We start from the raw sequence: 21,885 nt of genomic DNA, 5'->3' as shown, positions 1-21,885 counted from the left end.
AATTGTTCAATTTTTTTTTTTAATCTTAAAATTTAATTTAAGAAGATATGCTGTTGTTTCTAGGATTCAACTCTAAAGTTATCTATTCTCCTGATGACCATGGCGTGGGGATTATGTAATGTATTGTCTTCATCCAAAGTTGGATTTCGAGGAACCTTTGTACTTTTTAATATAAAAATTAAAAAGAAAAATCTTCCTATGTTCTCAGAATTATATATTATCTAATCTTTGTCTCAAATCTAATTGTTGAATCGACAAACTTAAACCTGTCTGTTCTGTGACTCTTTATTTTTGGGGGGGTTATTTTCCATCTTAAACCTGATTATAATATTTGGGATCTGCTCCACGATGTTTTTCTTTAATTATCCAGACAAACCCAAATCTGGATGAAGAACAGAGTTAGATATAACTTTGATATCATTTGTTAGTGAACTTTGTTACCTTTCTATCCGGGTGGGTACCCAAATAGTAAATCCAACCACATTGGGTTTATTGAAGTACATTAAAGCTATATCTAATTAAAATTATAATGCAGGTAATAAATTGAATTAAAAAAAAAAAGGGAAATTGGAGAAGACCGTCGTTTACAAGTCTCTTCATGTAACTCACTCAAATATTAAAGAGCAGGAAATTCTAGAAGACAGCTGGCTGCTGCTTACGACTCTCACCAGTCACCAGTCCTTTTCCACAAAGAAACGAGGAAACAGAGGGCAGGCTCAGCCTCCACTGTTCCCTTGTTTTCCATTGAAACTGTCTTTCTCAGGAAAGTGAAGAGCAGAGAGAAATCAACTTTAAAAAACCAACCCACCCACCCAAAATATGTTAAGAACATGACAAATAATATAATAAATGTAGAATAATCACAGAAGATTTCCGTCGGTTACAAGCAAACGGTCCAAATCCGCATGGTGTTGTGTGATCAAGCTCATAAACCATCACAGGGAAGGCAGCAACATTGGTCATATAATTTGATGCAATGTCAATAGAATGATGGAACGGTAACATTAACCAAGTCACAATAGCGACATTACAATACAAAAAGAAAAAAAAAAAAAAAAGAAATGCATTAGAATATACATTACGGAAAAATCCCTGCTCCAAACCTATATATATACCTTTCAAAATCAACAACAAAGCGCTTGCGCGCTGCATCTCAGCTTTCACACAAGCATGGACATATGAATAAGACTTCAAAATTTCTGTGGACGGGAAACAAGAACTACTTACTTATATAACTACATTTGAGAGAGGGGAAGAAGAAATATCATACATGGGAGGGAGGAGCGTGTACGTACAGCAGGAAAGAAAACAGTATTGTTGCATGAATCTCCTATTCACAACAAGGACGAGATAGATGCTCCAAATCCAGTTCATGGCATGATATGCATGCGGAGCAAAGAGCTTCAACAATTATGTCACCGCAATAAACTCCGGCGCAAGAGAAGAGCAGAGCAGCCCCCTGGAAACACTTTTCATGAATCACTCCAGCCTTCTTCATCATCTTCCTCGTCACTTCCAGCCAATGCCTATTTGACAACATATCAATTTAACGTCGGAAGCAAAGAACATCCTTACATACGGGTTACACAAAACACACACAACACAAGACGGAGCGAACCTGACGAATGGCATTTGCCTTCTCCAAAATAGCAGCAACTTTTAAATTGGTTTTTGGAGCCTGAATGCTGGGTCTTGTACCAACTGCAGGTTTCAAGTTGAAGGACTGAAACGACAAAATTCAAGTTCCATTGATCATCAGCACAAACAACATAGGTTGATGTAGAAATTAAAAAAAAAAAATGAAAAAAAAAAAAAAGTGGTGGGGGGATTTCACGTTACCTTGGTTCGAATTTGTTCCAATAGTGAATCTCTTTCATCTGGCTTCTGTTCAATCTGAGGCCTAACCCGCTCTGTTACCTTCCTCAACTGCATGATTCAATGTCAAAATCATATATCAAGCTAAGCCTTGAGCACATCAAAAGCTGGGAAATGTGAGAACTCAGAAAACAAATTACCTTGCTTTTGTCATGCGCAATAACAGCATCAATTAGAGGATTTCGGGGTCGGGGAAGCTTCGGCTGCCGATTTCCATTTGGCTTTCCTTCATCCGAAGGTGCCAGTAGAATCGAAGTATTTGATGGCCCAGTAATCTGTCCTTCTGAAGTTGCAAAATCATGATGTGGCTTATTATCCTGCATGATTTGTGGTGGAAAAGTTGTATCAGGAGGACTCATAATTTTCCCCTCAGAGGTTACAGAGGTTCCCCAGTGATTGTCCTCTGAAATTATTTGTTTTACCGATTGATGCACAGGCTGGATCAATATTTCTGGCGAAGACATGGGACAACATGTAGACACTATAGCTTCATTGGTCTTCGGTGAGAATGGATCCAAAGTAGGCTTTTCTGTTCCTTGCTCCAAAACAAGGTAACCTTGTTCAGACCTCTCATCATTAACTGTCGTTGGTAGCACTGCACATGCGTTCACGGATTGTATCCCACTAGAACTTGGGAAATCATCCTCAATATTTCTGTCATTAGTCGTGTTTGATGCTTGCAATGACAATGGAGGGGAATGCACCATGTAACCTGCTACACTCTCATTCACAAATTGAAAATGCTCATCATTTACAGTTGAGAGTGGCAAAAAGGGGTTTGAATATTGAGTACTTTCTCCCTCCATTGCTAGATGGCTAAATTGACTTTTCTCCTCAGCGGTAGATATCAATATTTGTGGAAAAGGATCCAGATTGTGTTGTATCAGATTATTCTCAGGAACTAGAGCAGGGCATAGAACCTTCCCTTTCCTCCACTGTGCTGGAGGAAGAGGTGGCAATGGAGGCATCTCATCCAAACTGATTTGAGATGCTTCAGAAAGCAGGCCAAGAGAAGGCAAGAGAGGACTTGATAGGTCCTTGGTTTGGTCAGAGACAGCAAGTTGTTGCTCGAATCCTGAGACTGAAGGTTGGCTTTGCACATGAACTGCAGAAATATCAGATGAAGCATCGGTGTGTTCTTGATCCAAGTGATTTGAAAATTGCATCTGTTCCACCTCGAAGAATGGCTCAGAGTTCCCTTGAGTTGCATGCAAATTTTCCAAATCAAGTTGACCAACTGGTAACGCCGCTTTTCCTTCCAAAGTTAATCGCTCTGCCACTTGATTTGATGGTGAACCCACATCATCTTCAGCACTTGCAACAACATTACTCTGCCAGGTGTTTGATTCTGAATCTTGGTCATTTAGATCTGAACACAGCAGGAGTTCTCCGGCATTAACAATATGCAAATTGTCCTGGGATATTCCGGCCATAGATAAGTCAGGAATGCTATCGAGCAATTCCAGGTTGGAACAGTTGTAAGGAACATTGTCGGACCTAACAGAGTTCAAATCTGATGAAGCAACTGTATGTTGATCCTCCTCCTTTTCTGTGCCAGTGGCTTGGAGATGGCCTGGTAAATCTGTCTCATCAAGTAAATCCTGAAGAATAGAAATAGATTCTTCTTGCAACTTTATTGCATTAGAGGATTCACCTTTGCCATTGTCTTCATTATCATCATAACTAGTGTTGGCAACAGCAGTAGCCATAATCATATCTTCTGACTGAACATTGTTTGCTGCTATGTTGTCTAGCTGCACACAAGGCTTTTGGACAGGTGAAGGATCTGGACAGTTTTGGACATCAGATGGGAATTGAAGGTCAGACACCTCCTTCCTAACCAAATCCATATCAGAAGAGAATCCACATAATACCTCACCATCTGCTTCAATAAGAGCCCCATACAAATTCTTCTCTTTAGAATATGAAGAGACAGGTTCTGTTGAATCTGGCTCAAGTGAGGTAACATGTTCTGTTACTTCTAGGAACTCCTGCTTTGTGAAGTTATTACCCTGTGGACTATCAAGTACAGGGCTAGAGCTAATGGCCAGCTCCCCAGACAATGGAAGAGTATTGTCTACTTCAGAAACAGTGTTGTTAGGCTTCACATTTGAATCACAAGTTTCTAGCTCTGGCAAGGCTGAACAGAGTAGCTGCTTTTCTGTACTTAGGGCTACTAAACATGACGAGTCAATCTGATTGTCAAAAGAAACTTGGCTACAATCATCTTCTGCAAATTCTGCTTCAAGAACATTATCTAACAAATTTTCACTGCCTTTCTTTTCAGGAGCCTGCTCAATGATATGTGGACAATGCAGTGAAGCATCATGTAGAATATATGGCTCCTTTTCACCTAACTCACCTGCAGGATGCTTTTCAGCAGACAAATAATGAATAAAACCATCTCTTGTTTGGCACAGATCATCAGAGAGATTAGATATCCTAGGGAAACCATCATCAACATGCATCCCATCTTCTTCTGGATTATTATTGCCAGCATTAGGTTCATTATTGTTGGAAGAAACTTCATCCAGTTCTGCTCCCATGTATGCACCTTCCTTTGATTTATTACCTACATCTACAGGTAAAAGCATAGGAGCTGAACCAGCAAGACATGTACGAGAAGATGGTTCTCCCAATCCAGGACTGGAACTTGGGGGAACTTCAACTTCTGGCAAATCTGAAATTACAGGCTGCTCTTCTGTACATGAAGCAACTGATAGTGAAGAGCCAATCTGACTAACCAATTTTTTTCTCAATTCATCTTCTGCATATTCTGCTTCAGGCAAATTGTTAAACAAATTTTCACTGCTTTTCTTTTCAGGAGCCAGCTTCAAAATACCTGGAAGCTGTAGCGACACATGAGATAAAACTTGTGGCTGCTGTTTGTCTATCTCATCTTCAGCAGAAACCTGAGGTACAAAATCATCTCCTGCTTGGGGTATAACTTCAGAGAGATTAACATTATCACCCACATTCATGCTATCTTCTTCATTATTACCCAGTCGAACATTATGTTCATTAAGATTCAACAAAATTTCATCTAATTGTGGTTCTCCTGATGCCCCTTCAATTGAACTTTGTCCTTCATCTACAGGTAAAATTATAGGAGTCAAGTCAGTAAAATATGAATGAGAAGATGGTTCTCCACATCCAGGCCTATAATTTGGGATCTTAGCTTCCTTGATGCAAACAGCATCACCAGTAATGTGTTCTATAGGTTTGAATGACAGACTCCCCCCATTGACAGAGCATTGGTCAGATGACATATTAACAACCTCAGCTACATAAATTTCAGAAGATGGAAGAAAATTAGCAGACACATGACCATTAGATGGTGTAATTTCAGCCAAATTGCTTACAGAATCAGAATATGATGAAATAGATATTCCTTTTCTGGAGAGGCTGTTTCCATCATCCGTTGCAGTAGAATTTCCTATTGAATGTGAATCTGAAAATTGAGCATAAAATTCATGCTGTTCTTCATTTGCTTCAGAATCTATCCCCTGATTCTTTGTCTTCAATAAATGCTGACCATCCTTGGTTTTACCCTCTGTATCTGTTTCCATCTCTGAATCCATGGTAGCTAGGGCATCCATGTAACTCTCTACCTCACTAGCAATATCATCAGATTGGTAACTATCTGTACTAACCTGTATTTTTCTTTCCTGATCAACCATTATTTCCTCCTCATTCTCCTCTTCATGAAGTGTAGAAGACAGGCAAACATCAGCTTCAGACATATTGTTCTGTTTGCTTACTTCAGAAATTCCAAAATCAACCTCCTCCTCAGTCAACATATTTGTGGATGGCTTTCCTTCAGTCTCATCAAAATCAGGAGATGAACACGGGCTTCCCTTTCTCTGCATTGATTCTTCTCCAGGACTTACCATGCTTATTTCAAGTATTTCACTCCCTGGTTCACCCGTAAGATTTGATGGCAATTTCAAGGGTGATGAGTCACCAGATATTTCATAAACAACATTATGCCCTGGTGTAGAAATCTGGAACAATTTCTCCATGTAACTTTTCCCAGTTCTAGAATCATATGGAAATCCATTCAGTCTCCTTTTCAGTTTCACACGACATGCAGGGTTACTTATATGATTCTCAACACTCTCCTCCAAAAATAACTGATGCAATCTGCATTATCATGAAATAAAAATTGCTAATCAACAACCTACATAAAAAATATGAGCATTATAACAATCAAAGGAAATTTCATGCATTGTGACGGAAATTTCATGCATTGTGACAATTATTAGTGTCTCTCACTTGGTATGTGATGTTGGTAAAACCTCTGGGGTTTCTCCATTTCTCCACCGTGAGCCTTTCTTCTGCCAAATATAAAGAACAAGCATAAGAATTTGACAAGATTTCAGTAAAGAAACAAATTCATATAGTGCATGTTGAAATTAGCAGAAGGCAAATGAGCTGATTGCCAAGCCAAACTCACAAGGTTATAATTTCCAGAAGTAACAATACAGATTAAATTGATTAAATGTTGCAATTAAAATTCTATTTTGAATCATCATCAAACAACACAAAGGATATTAAGAAGAAGAGTATCATTAATCAAATAAATAATTAGAAGTATAGTTTAACCCAAAAGGCATGCCCATCTATGGAATCACCCTAGCCCAAATGGATTAAATAAGAGCTAAGGGAACTTTGATACTTGAGACTTTTAGATTAAAGCATGCTAAGCCTTGGAACCACCTGAAAAGAATAGCAAACAACAACAGCAATCATAAGCCTAATCATAAGCCTTAATTTTATTGTTCCCATGGTAATACCGATGTCATTGCACAGAGGTAAGAAGTTTGTGAAGCCAAAAGCTAGCATTTGATTAAGAACAATCATTTCAGGTCTAGCATGTTGTCTCAAGTGCCAGAAGCTTCAGCAGACAAAGCTCAGATAGTATAATTGAAATATCATCTGAAACCAACCAACAAAATATGGGTCCTTATAATCCCAATCTATGTAAGAAAAAATTTTTTTGCTCACCTTTGCTTTGCGGGTTTTTGTCTCCCTCTGAACCTCTGTGTTCATAAGTAAAGGGGGAGGCGGATCAATTTTGAAAAATGACGGATCAGTATAACGCTTCAAACAAGATCCAGTGCCAGCAACATCAAACCTGTCAGAAACTATGCAAAATTAGTACGACTTTCATTTCATAAGTGGGGGACACTGTTACTAAATCAGAAACAATTAATAAACCTAGCCAAAGAAAAAGCTATACTTGTCTAGAAGGAATAACTGAGGTGGACCCCGGCATTCTTCATAAGAGTCCATAACAAATCGAGGTAGATCTCCCTGTGCAATCAGATTCTGGTCCATAGGCAGATTAGGATGCCAGTCAATACCTACAAATATCAATATATCATAATAGAAGTGTTTTTAGATTCTCTATAACAATCTTGATGGAAAAACTTCAAGGATTAATGTGCCTTGCATAAAAGTAAAATCCCCTTTTTTTGCTGGCAGCTTGCTAGGGGAGGGGGGCTACTGGCTACAGGATGCAACAGAAGAGTCCAAAAAGTAACCAAAATGAGAATGCACAGAAGACAAGATATATTAACATTTGATAGTTAATCAGAAAAGTACACTACCGGTATTATGAAAGAATGATGAGTGATTGGTTTGGCAGAGGAGTGCCTTCTCAATTGAGGGAAATTCTGCCTCAAGCTGTTGGACACGAACCGATAAACCATGGCCTCTTGCAGCAGTAGTCATCACTTCTTCATGCAAGTCATGAAATATCTCAGCTGCAAACCTTCAAATCACAAGGAGCAAACAATGATGTAGATTCTCATGTTAAAACTTCCACCTACCAAATGGAATGAATTTTAAGAGTGACGACAAAACTGGGGTAATAAAACTAAAATACTAATGTTTTTAGTAACACTGAGATGAACATAGAATAAACTTTTCAGATAGAGTTGAGTTGTGGTGTAACGTTGGTGTGCTGTCATGGCTAATCAAATATAAGTTGTTTGACCTTTGAAGCCATATCTGACATAATTTTGCCAAGACAGAAACACACATACATTACTCCAACCAACACAAACGTCCCCATCATCGTTTCAAAAGTTATGAGAAGGAAGGTCAAACATATACAAATTATAAACCTTATCTGGAAAAAGATGAGCTAACATGACCTACAGGCTACAGGTCATTACAAATATGCATCACACTGAACTTTTACAAAATAGACTACTATAATACAAATAAAACTTGATACGGAAAATGCAATCAAAATTGCATGACTCTGTCCATTGGGAAAGCAAAAAATAACCCATTGTAGCTGCTTAAAATGAAAAAATATCTTCACAGTATCATTTTATCAACATTCTCTTTTTGTTTAAAGATTAAGTAAGAAAACCATTTTCCACCATATAAATTTAAGCGCTTCATCCACTTCATTACATAGGTTGCATTACATAAAAAAGGTGAAGTCAAATGTCCAGATAACAGTTCACATAAAACACATCCCATCCATTCCTGCATGAATTGGGAAGACACTTTCAAATAACATTAAAAGAATTTGCAGGTTAAATCCATGTATCTAAACCTGTTTAAGTAATTATCTGTATCCAAATTTATTTTCTTAGTTCTTTGATATTTTCAGTTACAAGAATACTAAAGAAGTTAACATTTCAAATGTGCGGTTATGGTTACTTTTTCATCTTAACACCACTAATTAATGTGCACCCTTATTTTCACGCAGTCACCCTATTAGACTACGCTAGAATTTACCATAAAATACCAAAACGAATGGCTTGCTGCCCCGTTTGAAGCAATGCAAACCAAGAATTCTACCACCAAGCCAATTCCCACAGATCTCAGGCGCATCCCCCCGAATAATTCCCCAGTTTGCAAGCAAGTCACTAACCAAAACTCTAGAGAAACCCAAATCCAGCCCCTAACCCCTAATTACACACCATCAGGTTCGAATTCACAATTCAGACGAAATCCAAGTTCCAAATCAGAAGAAACGAGAAAGTAGAAAGCGAGGCTCACTCAGCTAGGTCGCCGAGCTGACGTAAGACGCCAACGAGACCGGCCATGGCCACTCCTTCCAGCAAAGCTTCGGGATCATCCTTATCGGCGGCTCGGTACAGCTCCGAATCCGCCAAGCTGTACTCATTCCTTATCTGATACCGAGTCAGTGGCATCCTCGTCCTCAGATCAATTACACTCGAAAAAAAAAACCCTAATTCTTCAACTTCTGCGCCCCATTTCCTCCGCCAATAATCCGAGGACTGCAATTGCCGAGAGAGATTCGAAACTTCGAGTATTATGCGAATGGCGTGAACAGATTTCGAACTCAGAATTTCGAAGGGAATTAAAGCGAGTTCAAAGTACGCATCGCCAGGGCTACGACTACAGGGAGGGAGCGCATCCTGCGGCTTATCGTGCTCCCTCGTTGTATTGGATCATGTGTCTCCTCGAATGCCATTATACATTTATACCCTAATTTATTAAATTCAAAAATAAGTAAGATAAACTTATTTTCCATTCCCAATTTTGGTGGAAGTCAAAAATACGTGCTACCAAGTCCATAAAACCAAATACAGAGCAAATTTGTGACTCTACTCTACTGTCATGTTATTCTTGTATTTGGTGCTTTATATTATATATTTAGTTAAGGTTAAATATATATTTTTAATTTCATATTTATATATTTTTTTTGTGATTATTTAAACTTTTATTATTTTGATTACCCTCTTAAACTATATATTTGTAAGTCAATTATACATTTTAATTAAAGCGTGCAACATATGTGCACTAAAATACTTAAATTATCTCTCATGCGCTCACCATGTTAGCTACAACTTATTTTTTTAGTAACTAGTAATGAGACAAGTGTAAATTGACTACTATGACAAAAGATGCAAATGTTGTCGTTGGACGAGAAAGGCTATAGATGAATATGCAAAGGCATCAATGGTTGTAGGAGGCGAAAGGGCAAAGGCATTGGTGGTGGCAGAAGGCTATCGACGGCCTCTGCACCTTTCGACACTTTCATTTTTTCTGCTTTCACTACTGTTGACACCTTTGCTTTTTTACCTCTCTCCATAGCTATTGATTTGCACCTTTTTCGTATTCGACCATTGAAAAAAAAAGTTGTGGCGAATATAGTGGTGGCATGATGGATAATTTAAGTATTTCAGTACTTATGTGTCAAACGCTCTTATTGAGGTGTGTAGTTGACTTAAAAAATATATAATATAGAGTTTTAATTAAAATAATAAAAAATTCAAATAACTACATAAAAAAATGTGAAAGTACAAAAAATAAAAATATATATTTAATTATCTAATTAATATAAATATATAATATGCTGATATAGGAGTGCCATTTTTGAGTGTCTAGGTAATATTTTTATCATACTTATTATGAAGTGTAAATTACCATTCAAACGAGACCTCCTTTACAATTATCGTAAAAAATCAATAATGTAAAATAGAATAAGAAAATAATTATTGAGCACATGATTTAATGATTTAAGTAGTTGGATGCTAACGAAAGAAAGAGAGAAACAATTTCACTTTGAAAAAGATTGAAACAATACAATCACTTAGCTTAGATCTCACATACTTGGAAATCCTAACCTACCAAATTACCTTCTCCTTATCTTCAATTCTATTGTTTAAAATTATGACATAATGGTGACAAAATATGTCATACATACTTTACGTGGTCCAATGCATTTCTACGGTGGTTTCATAAAACTTATCGATGAAGTTAGCCAGCACTTCTCAAGGCATGAACTGGATCCACATCACATGGCCAGCAATGTAATGTAAGTATGTATGTATGTATGTATGCCCACCACCTTCCTTCATAATGGACTCCATATATTATCATATAATGTTTGGCCAACATATACCTTCTCATAAATAATTATCATAAATTAATGTGATGTTATAATTGCGTAATAATTTTATTAATAATAAATTTACTCATTTTTATGAATTATATTAATTTAAAGTAAAATCATTATAAATTTAAATAAAATTATTATAAATTTATGTATATCATGTCAATTTATGTGAGTTATCTGTCAATTTTATTTATGGGCATAACTATTACAAATAAGTAATTTGATTATATGTTTTTAAATTTTAATTATTTGACTCAAATATCTCTCCTGCTTTAAAATTAACTTAATTAGACTTTAAATTTTTCAAAATTAACCATAATGCCCCTCCCTCCCTTATTAACAATGTCAAGTAAATTAAATATACACTTTGAATTTTGAGTTTTTGGCTCCAACATACTTGAAATTTTTATTCTTCACTAAATTAGTCTGTCTTTTTTGAAAAAGTTCAAGGATTGATTTAGTAAAAGATAAAAATTTAAAATATTTGATCCAAAGACCCAAAATTTAAGGAGTATACCATCAATTTATTTAATATTTTCATTCATATATAAGTTTTAGTATGCTTATTTATTATACTTAATTCATAAATTAATAAATTTATTCAAGACTCACTTAAATAATAAAAAATGTGGGTTTCATCCATAAAAAGAATAAAAATACTACTTGAACACTCATTTGTTATTAGTTATATGATGCTCGTGTATTCATATATTATATTTTTTATTATATCAATAAAAATATATAATATATTAATATAAGGGTATAGTTAAAAATGCCACAAGTAAGTGTCTAATGATATTTTTTTTAAAAAGAAAGAGATAATTGGGTAGAGTTGGCAATGAGGTGGGGCTGGGGATAGGGTAAGCTAAGGGCAAAAGTTCGATTTAGTCGAACTAATTGAACCGAACCAATTGAACTTGTCGGTTCAGTTAAGTTTTTTTTCTTGTATCGGTTCGATTTTCATTAATTTTTCTCAAAAGTTTAGTTTTCGATTTTATTTTTTGGTTGAAAGAACCAAACTAATCGAACCGACCAAATTTTAAAACAATATTGTTTTGATATTTATAAAACGACCTTGTTTTATTCGATTTTGTGCGTTTTCTATCAGTTATTTCAATTTTCTTTAATCTTTTTATATTTCTTCAATTTAATCGGTTTGGGTTCAATTTTTTGAATTAATTAGTTTGTTCGATTTGATTTTACTTCTTAAGTTTAATTTAATCGGTTAGTGAATTTTAATCAATTTGATAATTAAACTGAGCGTTGCGTACCCTTAGAGTGAGGCCACTCCGCCCTTAATCCGAAACTCGTCCTATACCTTATTATATATACCATAACAAAATAAAAGTTTTTATCTCATTTCCAGCTCCAATGAAATTAGGGGCGAGGTGGTAACTTCCCAAATCCATTTCCGCACGGGCTAACACTAGAAGTGGGCGAGGAGAACCAAACCACTGTCCCAAAACGGGCCATTGGCAGGTGGAAATGATGGTTTCATGTGCATCAAATGATTGGTGGGGATTCAGCAAATATTGGAGTGCAACTGTTGGCATATGACTGCATTCATAAACGAATCTAAAATTTTCGATTTCTAAAGTTTGAAATGTTGATGGTAATGAATGATTCATCGCACATCAACAAACGCATGGTTCATTTAGGCGTTGAAGTTTGGGATTTGGTCGGCAAAAGGCGATGGCTGCTTCAGTCGCAAGATTGAGCCCCCCCCCCCCACCCACCAATCCAATCGAAGCTTTTAAGCTAACACTGCATCATTACGTCTACAGGTCATTGCTAGCCAGCCACTATGTTATGTCTATCGATTAACCATAAATCCACAGCTTAATCTCACTAATATCCCTTTGCTTTCACAACCTAAGTAAGTTATTAATCACAATCAGGAGAAGGGTTACTTGAGAAAACTATAATTATTATTAGGTATTGTTTGTAGAAGTAAGATTGGTTTGGAGAAGTATAAAATAAGCAGTAAGTGAAACAAACAAACTGCCAGACCAACAAACCTAACTACTTTCGTTAACCAAGGTTGAAAAGAAAAGAATCCTTAAAAAGACAAAAAGCAAATAGTGGCCAATCGCCCCCTAAAAGATGGGACAAAAGAGGGTTCAGCGAAGAAGGGGGTAAAAGATGTTCGTTTTGCGTGAGTCACTCACGCATGTTAAATAGTAATTGAATTTTATATTAAAATATAAAAAAAATTAAATTTTAATTTGTAATAAAAAATAATTTTAATTTAATATATAATTTTATAATTATTATTAAAAAAGAAAAAAAAATATTGACGTAATTAATAACCTACACACACAGTGTAGCTAAACAATAATAATACAATTTGTCACTCACTCAATTTTAGTAGTCACTCACTGTCTTCGAATTGAGAGCTTTAGATTAATTAAGAAAATGAGGATTCCATTCCATCTTCTTCCATGGATGCCTGTTCTGATATGGGCTCCTCCAATTCCAAAGCAGCCAATATCCAAGGTGCGTGAAGATGGTCCCTTCGGCTTGGCCCCACCTTTGGTTCTTCACAACCTTTTTACTGTGGTGGGTTGAAAAATACAAACAAGTCGCTCAAAGTGTGGTATAATGGTGTGAATGAATGTCACGGGAACGAGATTGATGCTTCAATAGAACGGGGGAGCAGTAAGCGGCACGATCGCCGCTCCCAGTTGAAAATCTCTCGCTCTCATTCATACTTTTATACTACCAAAATTCTCTTTCTCTGAGACACTGTGGATACATTTATATATATATATATATTCATACGAGTGTATTTGTCGGATCATTGATGAGGAAATGCGGTGTGGAGGTTGAAGGATAAACGATAAAGGATTAGGGTTACATTTTTTTGCTGCCATTAATCGGAGGACGAGAATGCCATTGACTTGGTTCCAGATAAGGAACGAGTACAGCTTGACTGATCCGGAGCTGTACAGAGAAGCCGACAAGGATGATCCTGAAGCTCTTCTGGAAGGCGTGGCCATGGCCGGCCTCATTGGCGTCCTGCGTCAGCTCGGCGACCTGGCTGAGTGAGCCTCGTTTTCTACTTTCTCAATTCTTTTGATGTTGAGTTTGGATTTCCTTTTAATTGGGAAATTCGGACCTGATGGTGTGTAATTAGAGCCTGAATCTGTGTTTTTTTCGTAGAGTTCTGGTGAATGAGCTGTTTGGTTACTGGGAAATTGTTTGGGGGTACGGGTCTGAGATCTGTTGGGATTGGAAGATTTTCTTTCTGTCGCCGTTGAGCACTCTTTTGTCTTGCAGAACTTCGGGTGTCCTAAACTCTCTTGAACCATGGTTCCTTTTCTTATTGTCAATTTAGGTGAGCCTAAATCAAACCAAGTGATCGTGTTAATTCCTGGAGTTAAGATGAAAGCTGCATTTCCGGCATTTTGGACTTGGAGTTTGGAGGCAATTTTTGTAACTGAAGAAACTGAAAAATAGGAAATAAAAATTCGAAATTCGGATAAGTGTGCAGACAGTTTTACTATGCTCGATTTAACTAGAAAGTTGTCTGAATTTGTCTAGGATCAACTTTCTTCTTAATGCGTGAAAATCAAGACCCTGTTTTGGGTGAATTGTCGTGGGCTCTTTTTAGTGCACTTTCTTACAAATGAACTTAAAATTGTGAAAACTGGAGTACTTTCTCAGATCTGTGATATGCAAGATATGCTGCCAATACTGCACGAATTATTCTAATTAATAGGGTCAATTACCCAAAAAACACCCACTTTTTACCGTGTTTTCAGTTATCTACAGAACTTCTAATTGCTCTGGATGTGATGAAAGGTTTCTTCCTTTACATCTTCAATTATGTGATCTATATTTCTGTCTAGGATGAAGCAAATCATCTGTAATGTCTCAAATTTTTACCCCCAGGAATTTACTTACTGTCAAGATAATAGCTAAGAGCTCAAAGACTTGCAACTCATTCATGCTTTTGACCTTAAGTTTGTTGTCAAAGGTCTCAAAGACTTGCAACTCATTTCAATTCAAGCCTCTACTAATTTAAGTTTATATGATTGCTTGTTTCTTGTGTTCTCTAAGGTTTGCGGCGGAGGTATTCCGTGACTTGCATGATGAAGTGATGGCAACTGCTGCAAGAGGGCATGGTTTAATGGTTCGTGTCCAACAGCTTGAGGCTGAATTTCCTTCAATTGAGAAGTCATTCCTCTCCCAAACTAGTCATTCATCGTTCTTTCATAATACTGGTTAGACTTCTTCTAAAACATGATTGTTCTATCTGAAAACTGTGTACTTCATGAAATTCAGTTCAATTACTTTTCTAAACTCTTAATAATTTTCTTGCCACCCCCCAGCTTAAGATTTTTACTTTCACGTCAAACAAAATGCCCAACAATTTTATGATGCATGTTTGATTCTTTCAGACTACTGAATGAATCTACTGAAGAATGCTTTCTTTTTCTGGGCTCCAACAAAAAAGGAGCTTGCATTACATGAAAGAGGCTTATGCTTGCATCGATGTTTGCAGGTGTTGACTGGCACCCTAACATGAGTATGGACCAGAATCTGATAGCGCAGGGGGATCTACCTCGATTTATTATGGACTCCTATGAAGAATGCCGAGGTCCACCTCGGCTATTCCTTCTGGACAAGTATTGCCTTTTCTAACTGTTTACTGACTATTCCCACTGAAATGAAAATCTTACTAAATTGACATAACTTCTAACAGGTTTGATGTTGCTGGTGCTGGCTCATGTTTGAAGCGTTACACTGATCCATCATTCTTCAAAATGGACTCATCATCCTCTGGGATGATGAATACAGAAGTTCAGAGGGAAAAGAAAACCCACAAAGGAAAGGTGAACAGTGAGATTAATGTTTTAATTAACATAATTTTGCTGCATGTTCCATTCTAAAGACACATCTGGTTGATGATACATGGATTTGAGATCCCATGCTTTGACATTGAAGTCTGGAGATGATATACATGAAATAATTATTCTTTGTTAAATAGTTGACCCGTTTGCTGAACATGCAAAGTGTTGTTTTTGGCTTCTGAAACTTAATCAGACATCTGAGCAATTACGGACCTGTAACATCTGCATTACCATGTAAAACGGAGATGCAAATTTGATCCACCTTGACAAGAATTCTTGAGGCCTGGGGCCTTCCTTTTTTAAGTCTAATTTTCATTGTAGATTTCTTCTGTATATTTCTGATCAGGTGTTATTTGATGGGAGTTCTTGTGGTTTTACACCTTCTTTATTTAAATTATGCATATTTAATTCAAATTCTTTGTTGTTTTCTTTAGTTGTTTTTAATTTTAGAGTTTGTTTCTGATCAAGTATGAATGAACTTTGACACTGTTTTACAGATTAATGCATGCTTATATATTCCACAGCGATTATATGCTTCATATTTACTTATTGTTTCCACAGGATTTTAGTATGATTTTAGAGGTTAGAGATGTGGCATAATGGGGTTCAAAATTCTGTGTTGTGGGAAAGTTTTTTCCATTTCTCTGTGTGTTTCAGCTTGTATATCTACCATTGCTGCATTTGTCTTAATAAGCAGTTCCTTTTTCTTTTTTTCGTCATGACCAAATTTCAGTTTGATTTTACCATTTTTCTGCTTTTTTCTTAATATGTAATTCCTTTTTTTGGCTTTGGCAATGAGCACAATGCCCTTCTCCTAATTGCAACTGGAGAATGTTTGTGTCAAGTTGAAATCTTCAGCAAGGTTTATGTTTTGTTATTTAAATTTGACAGAAGAAGGGATCAGGATGGAGAAACGGAGAAACCTCAGAGGTCTTATCAACATCACATGCCAAGTGAGAACTAGTTTCATACTGGGGCATGAGATCTCCTTTACTTGTTTCACTACACAAATTTTTGCATACATTATTGATTAGAAACTTGTATGCTTGGTAATGCAGACTGCATCAGTTATTCATGGAGGAAAGTGTTGGGGATCGTATTAATAACCCTGCATTTCATGTTAAACTGAAGAGAAGACTGAATGGATTCCCATTTGAAACAAAAGCCGTGAGAAGTTATATGGAGAAATTCTTGGAGACACCTATACCAGGTGATGATGTAGCCCATGAAATCTCTGGTAACTCGTCGCCCTTGAAATTGCCATCAAATGTTACTGGTGAATCAGGGAGTGATATACTTGAAATCAGTGTGGTGGACCCTGAGAAAGAATTACAACAGAGAAAGAGAAGCCCAGGGTTATCTCCTGACTTTGAGGAAACTGAACTCAAACAATCCATGGGTAAGTTGACTGAAGAGGTTGATTCTAGAATTTCTGGGTTGACGAAACAGAACCCTATTTCTGAAGCAGATATTAATCTGCCTAAACTTCATGAAGAGGTTGTTGAAAAGGAAATAGTAGTTGATGAGGAGAGGAAAATAGAAGGCAGCCCATTCGGTTATGAATCTGATGATATTACTAGTGAGGTAGAGAATTACATGGATGCCATAGCAACCATGGATTCAGAGATGGAAACAGACACTGAGTGTAGAGCAAAGGATGATCTGCATTTCCTGAATAAAAATCAGGGGCTAGATTCTGATGAAAATGAAGAACAGCTAAATTTTCATGCTCATTTTTCAGATTCTCAATCAATAGGAAACTCCATTGAAACAGATGAAGAAAGCAGCTCCTCCAGAAAGGGAATATCTACCCTTTCATATTCTGAATCTCTAAGCAATTTGTCTGAAAATACACCCTCTGACAGTGATGTTCCAGCTAAGGCCCTTTCATCACCTGAAATTTGTGAAACTCATATTTTTAATACATCTTCTAACCAGTGCTGTGTAAATGGGGAGACTCCATTGTACCAATCTCTAGAATACTCAATTTTTGATGGTCTTGGCATTGAGGAAGCTGTAATCCCTAATTACAGGCTTCAGTTTGAAGAACTGTCTTCTTGTTCATTTCTTACTGATTTAGCTCCTATGGGTTTATCCATGGAGGAAAGAAAAAGTTTGAAAGTAGGAGCATTAGTGGGACCAGGATTGGATGAAATTTCTTCTCTCTGTAATGAATTTGATATTGATGCACGCAGTAAAAAGATGTATATGGTGGATAATTCACTGTGTGTATCCAATCTCTCTGATGTTCCTTCCCAAAACAGAGATGATTTCTTCCCTGAGTTGTCTGCTGAAAATCATCCTGCAGATGAGGAGTCACACGTCTTATCTCACACATCACTCCGTCTTTCTTGTTTCTCGATGCAGGCTTCTGGAAAGAACAAAAGTGAAAACTTGTCTGATGATGTGCTTGAAGAAAAACATGTAGAAGATGAATGCAACACAAATTCAATTGACAATCAGATTGGCTCTCCAATTTCAGTTGCTTCACATACAGAAGAGCCATCACAAGCCTTCCTAAAACTAGAAGCTGAGATCCCAAATTACAAGTCTGAATTTGGAGAACCATCTTCTAGTTCTCATTCAGGCTATTTTCTTTCATTTGCTGAGGATAGAAAAAAATTGACGCAAGGGGCATTGGTGGGACAGGAATTGGGTGAAAGTTCTTCAAGGTGTAACGAACTTAATACTCCACATAATCATGACAAAGAAGATAGGATGGATATAGGTAATAACTTACCCTGCATGCCTAATCTCACCCATATGCCGTCCCAATCAAGAAATGATCTCTCTCCTGAGTTGTGTTCTGGAAATCTTCCTGCACATAAATTAGATGAAGAACAGATTGATACCTTACAGCTTTTTTCAGGGAGCTTGGAGCTAGCTCCTGAAAAGAAGAGCAATGAAAATTTGTTAGATGATGTGCTTGAAGCTGAATATGCAGTAGATGAACGTTTAAATGTTTCGGTTGATAGTCAGAATGATTTTCCACTTTCAGTTGCTTCATTGACAGAAGAGCAGCCACTGAGTTCAGGTTTGCCTGAAACTGAAATTTGTGATCCAGATATAGAGCCCAATGCCATTGTTTCTGAAGCAGAATTTCTTCCATTCTCTACAGAGATGGCAATTAACTCAACTTCTGTAGTAGATGGTCTGCAGGCTGCTTACTTCAGAGAGCAAAAGTTCCCAGAAACAGCAGAAAATATTCCCCACCTTGAACCTGATTCAATTGAAATAAGTCCTCTGTATTATAGAGACAAAAATCTGTATGGCTCTTCAACTGCAGCACATGGTGATGAATTGTGTGGATTCTCATCTGACATTGATATGGTTGGAAAGGATGCCTCTATCCTTGAATCTCCATCTGATTTCCAATATTCTCTGGATTCTCTTCCTGTTCCAGAGATTCCTGTGCATCTAGATGACATAGCAACAGACAATGGTCACCTAGAAGCCTTGAATGTGGCTACTACTGTCACCAGCACCCATTGTGATGACAATGAAGGTGGTGGCAAGCCTCCATCCAAAAGTCCCATAAATTTGCTAGAAGAATCTATTTCTATCCTCACGGATTTACATGAGAATGGATTGAGGATTGATGAGAAATATTCTCCAGACCATTTTCAAGACTCTGGTATAGAAAAGGAGGTGGATCAACAAGCAATTGGCTCATCAGATTTGGACTCTGTTATGAGCAATGCAGTCTCTTATGATGGTTTGCCATCAGAATTTCTTGATAATATCTCTGACTCTGTTGTTTCAATATCCAGGAAGAGTTTGAATAACAATAATGGTCCCACTGTCTCATTTTTGTCAGATCAAAAAGACCTAGATTCAGAATCAAAATATCCAATTAATTGTATTGAAAATACAGAAGATGATGCATCTTCACCTTTGCATAAAACTGCAGTACTGTGGTCTCCTTCAGAATGGAAGGTTAAGTTTCAAGTAGATAAATCTAATATGGGATCTTGGCATTCGGAAGGAACATCTAAGCAATTTGTTCAGACTGAGCAGATACAATCCTCAAATCACTTGAATTACGAAGGATCAGCTGATGTTTCAGCGGGGCATGTCCTAAACCAAACTCCAGCTCCAGAATTTGTACAACAAGATGTGTTGGCGAAAGGTACAGATATATCAAATCAGGTCCTGCCTTCTCGTAGCATGCATCCTGAGGCATCACAAATTGGTTTGGATGAGATGCCTCCATTGCCACCCTTGCCTCCAGTGCAGTGGAGGGTAGGAAAGGTTCAACATGCTTCCCTAGCTCCTGAGAGTAATTTGTTGCAGCATAATCTGGATCCTCTTCCTCAAGTATTGCCACATAGGATTGATGAGGAAGATCAATTGGGCCATCTAGCAATAGAGGGAGAGATTATTCAACCCTCAAATTCCTATTTGGCACTATCAACCATAAAAGATGAGAATTCTCAGCATGCTGATGAGAACTTGGCTGGTTCTTCTGATCATTTCCTTCCGTCGTTGTTGCTAGTGCCAATTGGTCATGGAAACAGTGAAGATGGATTCCCAATTCCAAGTGAAACACAGTCCACTAACCCGTTTTTACTGCTACCGACCATATTTAGTGAGAGGTCACGACGGCTTCTGATTGTTTCACCGGTGGCCAATGCTGAACATACAATTTCTACATATCCTCCCAGGTCTTTACCAGATGCACTTATTCAGCTTGAGCAACAATATGCACTGCACACGATTTCAGGGGAGGGAAGCTCTGTAACCTCTGAGGGTAGAGTGGTGTGTCCTCCAGACATCAGTTCTCCACCACCAGCTATGCAGGACAATCAGCCCCAGCATGTTGTAGGCATTACAGGTGGACAAACTACTTGGCCATCAAGTACTTTGATTCCACTTTCTCCTTTCAAAGATGGAAAGCCAAATGGAAATTGGCAGATGAAGCTTCATCGCCCCCAAAATCCTCTCATTGATGCTGTCGTTGCCCATGACAAAAGCAAGGTAATAATGATTTTCCAGTCTCTCCTTTTCTGGTACAACATGAATGAAACCTTAATCCCATTAGGTGGGATCAACTACATGAATTTTAGCTCATCAATCATTTCTATCTATGACTATATCTTCTACAAGACCCTTATATCATACTTAAGAGTTCCCCCTCCAAATTATTCGCCTTTCCCACTGTGATGGGTTTGTGTGTGTGTGTGTGTCTCATCAAGACTTAGCTTGACTCATGGTTTTGATGGTGGTTCATGCAGTTGAGAAAGGTGACGGAGTGCGTTAGGCCTCAGATTGGGCAGAAGTTAGATGAAAAAGATTCGCTACTGGAACAAATACGAACTAAGGTAAATTGAAAATTTTCTCTGGTTTACACATTTCCACAAATTTGTCTGTGAGAATAACGGAGCTGGATTTTGGTTTCAACAGTCCTTCAACTTGAAACCAGCAGCTGCTTCAAGACCCAGCATTCAGGCCCCAAAAACCAATTTAAAAGTTGCTGCTATTTTGGAGAAAGCAAATTCCATCCGTCAGGTATCACTGTATATGAATATTTATCTGTAATGCCACATATTTTAGATTGTGTTTCACTATGATAGTCGCAATTCATAGGCATTGGCTGGAAGTGATGAAGATGAAGATGGGTGGAGCGATTCATGAAAGGTATTTTCTTGTGCTGGCCTTACATTGGGATATTGCGGTCAAGTTTACTGGGATGTATTTTCTTGAAGCTCCTAGCTCTATTTGGCTTTTTTGGCCGTATGGTTATTGCCATGAACTGCACTGCACTGGCAGCACCTGTCTTCCTTGGGAATAAGAGTTTCCTACGGCATACTGTATTCTCTACTCCTCTAGTCTCCATGAATGATTTCTTCTCTCTCCCTCGATCTCCTTGTGAAGTTTACTGGGATGTATTCTTGAAGCTCCTTTCTCTATTAGGCCTTTTGATTGTATGTTTATAGCCATGAAATTGCAGGGGCGGCAACTGTCTTTGTGAATAGGAGACTGTCTCTTCACTGCAGATTTCTTCTTCTTCTTCTTCTTCTCTCTCTTTCTCTCTCTCTCTCTCTCTCTCTCAAATGTAATTATATTTGCTGGCTGTGACCATAAAAGTTTTGAGGTGTGACCCAGTTGTTTGCTTGTGAAAGGCATGCATTAGAGTGGTGCCGAATTTTCTTCTTTAATGTATAGTTTGTGTTTCGTTTCTACTGTGAGCTGGCGGTTTGTAACATATATCTTATTACCTTGAGCTGTTGCTATTTTGGCAAATTATACATCTTCTGAAAGGTA

The 21,885-nt window shown here is 37.5% G+C and overlaps 2 protein-coding genes across 2 annotated transcripts; one reads left to right on the top strand and one right to left on the bottom strand.

The window, feature by feature from the left end:
• Positions 1–1,078: 1,078 nt before the first annotated feature.
• On the bottom strand, positions 1,079–9,305 carry LOC127790140 (protein SCAR2). The gene is made up of 9 exons (XM_052319432.1): positions 8,899–9,305; positions 7,488–7,651; positions 7,118–7,241; positions 6,883–7,012; positions 6,151–6,212; positions 2,016–6,018; positions 1,840–1,926; positions 1,619–1,723; positions 1,079–1,526 (listed from the first exon to the last, which is right to left on the bottom strand). Exons 1-9 carry the CDS (start codon positions 9,051–9,053, stop codon positions 1,473–1,475), a joined length of 4,884 nt encoding a protein of 1,627 aa, XP_052175392.1. The 5' UTR covers positions 9,054–9,305; the 3' UTR covers positions 1,079–1,472.
• A 3,910-nt stretch (positions 9,306–13,215) lies between these two features.
• On the top strand, positions 13,216–21,803 carry LOC127790302 (protein SCAR4-like). Its single transcript, XM_052319744.1, has 9 exons — positions 13,216–13,809; positions 14,828–14,991; positions 15,273–15,396; positions 15,474–15,603; positions 16,513–16,574; positions 16,680–20,598; positions 20,856–20,942; positions 21,025–21,129; positions 21,208–21,803. Exons 1-9 carry the CDS (start codon positions 13,655–13,657, stop codon positions 21,253–21,255), a joined length of 4,794 nt encoding a protein of 1,597 aa, XP_052175704.1. The 5' UTR covers positions 13,216–13,654; the 3' UTR covers positions 21,256–21,803.
• Positions 21,804–21,885: the final 82 nt, after the last annotated feature.

This window comes from Diospyros lotus, chromosome 14, assembly GCF_014633365.1.
Source record: "Diospyros lotus cultivar Yz01 chromosome 14, ASM1463336v1, whole genome shotgun sequence".
Taxonomy (NCBI): Eukaryota; Viridiplantae; Streptophyta; class Magnoliopsida; order Ericales; family Ebenaceae; genus Diospyros; species Diospyros lotus.
The sequence above is the reverse complement of the archived record's forward strand: the minus strand, read 5'-3'. Positions and strand labels throughout refer to the sequence as shown.